The sequence below is a fragment of the Austrofundulus limnaeus genome, unplaced genomic scaffold (assembly GCF_001266775.1).
Source record: "Austrofundulus limnaeus strain Quisiro unplaced genomic scaffold, Austrofundulus_limnaeus-1.0 Scaffold204, whole genome shotgun sequence".
Classification (NCBI taxonomy): domain Eukaryota; kingdom Metazoa; phylum Chordata; class Actinopteri; order Cyprinodontiformes; family Rivulidae; genus Austrofundulus; species Austrofundulus limnaeus.
The window spans coordinates 708,437-715,029 of NW_013952606.1; the positions used below are offsets into that span (position 1 = coordinate 708,437).

A 6,593-nucleotide genomic window follows, 5' to 3' on the forward strand; every position below is an offset into this window, starting at 1 on the left:
GTGTGTGTGTGTGTGTGTGTGTGTGTGTGTGTGTGTGTGTGTATAAACGGTGAGAACATGGAACATATTTAAACATACAGCAAAGTCGGGGGGAAAGAAAAATGTTAGCTTAAAAGTAGTAAAATCATGGCTAAAATGAGCTGAAGTGAGAAAGAAACAGAAGAAGAGACAAAGAGTAAAGAGAAACAGGATGTCTACGACCACAGGTCTCTCATGACTGGAGAGCCTCACCACAGGGACGGTCGGTGGGTGATGGACAGGAGGGAGATGCCGGCATCCTTGGCAGCCTGAAAGATCTTTCCCTCYACGTCGATGCTCACGGCGCTGGTGCACTCATCCAGCAGAGCGTATTTAGGCCTTGAGTGAAAACATTTATGGGTCATTTTGAGCCCAGGGCAGCAGGAGGGTTGAATGTAGCGCTTGGTTCTTACTTGTGGTAAAACATGCGAGCCATGCCCATCCTCTGCTTCTCGCCTCCGGACAGAACGTCCTTCCAGTCCAGCTCAGCGTCCCAGCCTGGAGGAGAAATAAAAACATGATTCTGCTGCTCCTCTGCTCCGTCGTGGATGAACCGGGTCACCTGAGAGCTCTCCTACCTCCCTCTCTGGTCACGATGTGATTGAGGTTGACGATGTCCAAGATGGCCTCCAGGTCCTTGTCACAGAGGCCTCTGGCTGCCATGTCCTCCGCAGAGTCTGGGTAGATCACCTGGTCTCGCAGGGTCCCCAGAGACATGTAGGGCCTGGAGAAACACACACACACATGTTAGAGCCAAAGAGCTGGGACACAACTTTCACACCAGCTGAAAGAAAAACTTCARCTTAGGGTTAAAGTGTCAGGATCTGTTACAGACACCAGGTGCTCGTCTCATCCTGAGTATAAAATATTCAGCGCTCTGCAGGAGGGAGTCTGCAGCTCTGAACTGGTTTAGTTTAAGACCGCTTTTATGGACTCCCAACTTTAAGATGAAAAGTTCCCCAAAGTTATAGTGCATCGTAAAACACCAAACGACAATCAGTCCAAACCCAGTCACATGTTTAGCCTCGGCACAATCTTTGGATGTGGATGACTCGTTTTATCTGGTCAATAATCAACTCTGATTGATAAAATTGATTATTTATCAAAAAGGGCGAACAATATGAAAAAAGCTGTTTCGTTTTGGGGAATCGCAACATAATCACAACGCTCTTCCTTCGTATTTTAATGTCGTTATTATCGACTGTCGCCCCCTGCTGGTCTGGAGTGTGTATCTTTAGTGCTTCAGGGATTTTTCTCTCATCTCGACAGGATTTTATTTTGAAACTGAGAAAACAAAACACTGTGGTTGCACCAAGGTTTTTACAAATTACTAGGAATGCAYGATGAATCGGCATTGACATCGGTATCGGCCCGATATGTAAAACGGGGCCGATATTAATGTCCGATATTGATTTTCCATTTTTTAGCTTTGTGTTTCTGTTTTGGGAGGCGAAATGTTTGGTTAAGTGGCATCTGTTTGATCGTGATATTGACTATGGACAGCCAGGATTACCTGAAGTAGAAAGCCATGTCAGAGGTCTGGTAGTTTATGTACGGTATCGAAAAAAGACACAAGTGTGTTTGTGTGTAAACGTACACTATATAAATAGTGTGTGTTTGTGTAATTTCTGTAAATATCGGTTAACGGCCATAACAGCAATATCGGATGCTGATATCGGCTGAAATTTTCATATTGGTGCATCCTGACAAATTACATTTTTGTTGATCTGAAACTTTATTGCACAACAAAGGAGTCATGCATSGTTTTAATTCATTACTTTTGTACTTATAAAACAGTCTTTTTTGATTTGTTTCACATTTTTGCTGCTCCATGTTCAGGGGTCTCTTTTAAGAAGAACTTATTGTATCTTAGGAAGAAGGTGTTAATTTAGAGCCACGCTGCTGTTTTCAGGGTTGTTGTTCTCTGATATTTCACAGATTTCAGCTGTAAAGCCTAACCTTTGATCTGACAGGACAGTGAACACGAGTTTTGTTACAAAGGACTGGATTACGGAGAAAATCAAACTCTGCCGATGCCTCCGCTGTAGAATATCTGATTATGATGAGTGTGAGTGTGTGTACCTCTGAGGGATGTAGAACATGTGTTCTGGAGAGGGTTTGTAGAGCCGGCCGCCGTACACCGGCCACAAGCCGCTGAGGATCCTGAACAGGGAGCTTTTGCCACATCCGTTGGGTCCTGTGATCAACAGGTGCATCCCTTCTTCCACCTGAGAGGGAGAGGCCGTTCATTACACCTCCTCACGCAAAGGCAGCAGAAATACAAGATGAARAGGCAAAATGTCCAATTTTAAACGTTAGAATAGGAAAGATGTTATATTTGTTGTTTGAAACTAAACTGATCGCGACCTAAAGGTGTGTTGTTTTAATTTTTTGACATTGTTCCATTCAAGCTCCGTGATAATTACATGATGTTCTGACCAGATTTAACTCGAAAGGCAGCTTTGTGTCGTTTTATCAGCAAACTTATCAAGTTAACTTGTTTTCCTCAGATGCAAAGACCAAAGTCTTTTGTTTATCTTTGCTTTATCTATGAAAGGACAGAACATGAGGACGTGTGTGCCGCAGTAAAAGGTGAACGGGCAGCTGATGTTATTATTCTCATGAATCTCCTCCTGACGAGGCCGAACGTTAAACACATCATGGACCGCCATCCTCAGAGAGTTTCATGGCCAGGTGTCGGGCTGGGTGTTATGCTGCTAAAAACAACCAAACACTATTAACTGTAGGGCTGTGTATTTGCAAGAATTTGGACACAAAGGTCACAATAAAATCATTGCAATATATTGCCTTGCTTTAGCAATATATTGCAATATTTTACCTTTTTTTTCTAAAATAATTCTGATAAATAAAAAATTCTGCATGTTTTATATGGTTATTCACAATGCTAATGTTTGAGCTAGTATTAAACTCTCAGGCTCTTTAGGAGGGGAGGAGCCAAGCAGCTGCTGCCAACTAGTGGTCGGAGGCTAAATTACAACACGAATGAAAGCATGAATGTTTACATTTTAAGCCTAAATTAAACATCAATACATTGGTTTAGAAAATCAATATAGTATCGGGAAATGAAACGCTGCGACATTTTAGTGTATCGATATTTTCTTACACTCCTAATTAATTGTGGCGTTTAATAAGACGGTTGTTTCCTGGAGTACCAGGACACCAGCACGTTCTAGTCACATAACCAATTTAAACCACTCTAATGTGATGGATGTGCTCTCTCTAAGAATATCTTCTAATTTGTATCAAAAGTACAGACTTCAAATTATACATCGGTTTTTAAATTGTGCTGATAGGCCAAGTAAAACCAGAGTTATGATAAATAATTAAAGGCACTTTTATTTTTAAAAGTTCGTCATATTTGGAGAGTTGCAGTGGGATAAAGACGAACCGATTCATGAAAAAAAATCGCCTCAATCCACCCTCTGCTCTCATCTCTGCCCCGCTGAACTAACATAAAGCCCCCAAACTCCTTTCTGACYGACGCCTGAAATTATTTGACAAACGCCAAAAAAATCTACAGGAAGAGGAAAATAAAAAGAGAGGAAATCTGAATGAAGTTTGGCGGCGATGGAGATGCGGTGAGATCAGGACGGAGCGATGGGATGTGAGAGATTTATTTTGGAGTTTCGATTTTTGAAGTTAGAAGAAACTGCCTCGCCTTTAAGTTCAGGCAGGACACGACGACATCCCCGTTGGGTGTGATGATCGGGACGTTCTCACACACGATCCCCTGGTCGACGTCGATCACCTCGCCTGCAGCGGATGAAAGAAAAAAGCAGAAAACTCTGGAGTTAAAGACGTCGTTTCATAAAACAAACATGGCGTCAGAGCAGAATCAACCTTTTATCTCCAGCGGGCCGTCGATGTGCAGCTCAGGTTTGCTCTTCTTCTGCGTCCCCGCGGTGGCAGACAGCGAGGAGCGCTTGTAGACGCCCCTCTGGACGTCCTCGAACACCACAAACATGTTGTGGACCCGGGCGGTGTAGCCCGCCAACTCTGTGACCTGCAAACGCAGAGAGGGGGCGGGGTCAAAGGTCACCCCGGTAGAAAGACGACATGTTAACGTGACCTGAGCGGGGGTCAGAGCGGGGGGGTCGCTGCAGACTGAACGTCGCCCGCCTCCCCGCTCGCTGAAAGCTTTAAACGAGCCGAACGTGTGCAGACAGCTGGAGGTCTCCGGCCTGTTGACACAGCTTGTTGTTGTGAAAACACGCAGGATTTCTGAGAATCCACAGACCGAGTCGTGTCGGGACTCGTTCACCGGCCGACMGCCGAGGTTCAAGAGGGAAGAAGTGGAAGTTTTATCTGAGTCAATATTGAGTTTTCATTCTGTGAYCTGTTCTTTCTCTGCTGTTCACTCATTAAAACCTTCGGCTCACTCAGCAGATGGGGGCTCTAACCTTTGGGGTTTTGTCATTTTTATACTTCTCAGAACGACTTACTTTTATAGTTTTCGGAGAAACTGAGACGTTTATTTTCTAAACATGATGTCCCAGTRGCTTTCAAACCCCAAAACACATTACGGCAAAGGCTGGTTCACCCCAAAGATCCGGTGCCCCGGCACAAACAGAGCAATRTTGTATATGCTGTGAAGTGCCAGGAGGACTGCGACCAGTTATACATCGGGGAAACAAAGCAGCCACTGTTCAAAAGAATGTCCCAACACAGACGAGCTAATTCTAGTGGCCAGAACTCTGCAGTTTTCACTCATTTACAGGCCAGCGGTCACTCTTTCAGAGATGAGGATGTTCTCATTCTTGATAGGGAGGAACGTTGGTTTGAGAGAGGAGTAAAAGAAGCCATTTTTGTAAAGAAAGACCGTCCGTCATTAAACAGAGGTGGGGGCCTCCGTTTTCAGCTGTCCCCCTGCTACAGCGCTGCCATTGGCAGTATCACTCCACCCCCTGTTAACAAAAGGGATTAATTAGGGTGAACGATAGCCATGTGATGTGAGTATGAGTCACCTGTGAACGATGGCCATGTGATGTGAGTATCAGTCACCTGTGAGTCATAGCCAGGTGATGTGAGTGGGAGTCACCTGTGAACGATGGTCATGTGATGTGAGTATCAGTCACCTGGAGGCAGGACATAAAAGCCTGAATTTWGCCTGAAACTCTCAGACTGAAGAAGTCTCTTGGAAGAGAGACGAAACGTTTCATTAAAGAAGAACCCGTCCAGAGGACCTATACAATTTTTTTTTTCCTTTGACTTACTTTTATTTATAAGTATTTTATTTCCAGAGGGCTTCATAGAGAACACAGAAAATCTACTACAGAATACAAATAGAAAATCTAATCTGAGCTACTTTTAGATTTAAGAGCCTAATTTGCTGATTTTAGGTTTTAGCTAAACATTTGATTCTTTTAGTTAACAGTTCCTACTTTTAGCAAGTAGTTTGTTTTGTTTAGCTTTTAGCTAGCACTTTTCTACTTTAGCTAGTGTTTTGTTACTTAACAAATTTTTAAAATCTTTTAGCTATGTTATCACTTTTTTGCTTCTAGCTAGCTTTTTGCTACTTTAGCAAGACTTTTTTTGCTTCTCGCTAGCCTTTCATTACCTTTGGTTAGTCTGTTTCTAGCTTTAGCTTTTAACTAATCTGTTGATCATTTTAGTTAATGGTTCCTGCTTATAGTTAGTAGTTTGTTTTGTTTAGCTTTTAGCTAGCACTTTCCCACTTTTAGCTAGTGTTTTGCTGTTTATAGCTTATCTTTTTTTGCTTTTAGCTAGTGTTTCTGGTATTTGATTCTGGCTAACGTTTAGCTACTTTAGCAAGCCCTTTCTGTTTTATTGTTTTCCATTAAAAATCAGCTAAATTGACCTAGCTTTTTGCTACTTCTAGCTTTTTGTTGGCCTTATCCACTTTTGGTTAGCCTTTTTTAATTGTAGCTTCTAGCTAGCCTTTCATTACTTTTGGCTAGTCTGTTTCTAGTTTTAGCTAATTTTTTGATACTTTTAGTTAACTGTTACTTTTAGCTAGTGTTATTAATTTTTTTCTAAATTTCTAAAGTCTAAATTTACTAAACCTTTTCTAATTTTAGCTAGTGTTGTGTTTATTTTATCTTTAACAACTAAGTTTTAGTTTCTTCTGAGGTTTGTGAGCTCTATGCCTTTCTATAGGAAAAAAAGCTAATTTCTTAATGTTTAAGGTTTGAAAAAATAAAAATTCTAAAGTTTTAATTTTTTCTCCTGTGGAATAAAATATGTCCTACATCATATCTAGTATTAGTATTAAAATTAGTTCTTCTCCCGTCTGGTAATCTGGTTTGATTAGCAGTAATTTGATGCAGCTTTGGACCAGATTTAAAGCCAGACCAGGTGCCAAATAAACCTCAAAGCTGCAGCAGGAAGAGTTCTGTTTATAAAGCTCTATCCGACAATATCAAACGCTGCAAAACCTGCAAAAAAAATTAGCGACTTCTGTCCTTTTTTGTTTGAACTGTGATTTGAAGAGTGAGAGGGACGGCTGAAAGATCAACAGATGGTTGATTATTCACAGCAAGGCTAAGCTTTGAACACACACACACACACACACACACACACACACACACACACAC

At 41.9% G+C, this 6,593-nt stretch overlaps 1 protein-coding gene across 2 annotated transcripts in view; it reads right to left on the reverse strand.

The window, feature by feature from the left end:
• Positions 1-6,593, reverse strand: part of abcd2 (ATP-binding cassette, sub-family D (ALD), member 2) — a 13,965-nt gene that overhangs the window by 1,679 nt on the left and 5,693 nt on the right. Inside the window, exons 4-9 of one of the 2 annotated variants that reach the window (XM_014018857.1) lie at positions 3,880-4,042; positions 3,698-3,792; positions 2,101-2,246; positions 597-742; positions 432-516; positions 232-357 (exon numbers count right to left, since the gene is read on the reverse strand). In XM_014018857.1, the coding sequence (XP_013874311.1) occupies positions 232-357; positions 432-516; positions 597-742; positions 2,101-2,246; positions 3,698-3,792; positions 3,880-4,042 (761 nt within the window). The remainder of the gene's footprint in view (positions 1-231; positions 358-431; positions 517-596; positions 743-2,100; positions 2,247-3,697; positions 3,793-3,879; positions 4,043-6,593) is intronic. The other variant, XM_014018858.1, reaches the window with a different exon arrangement.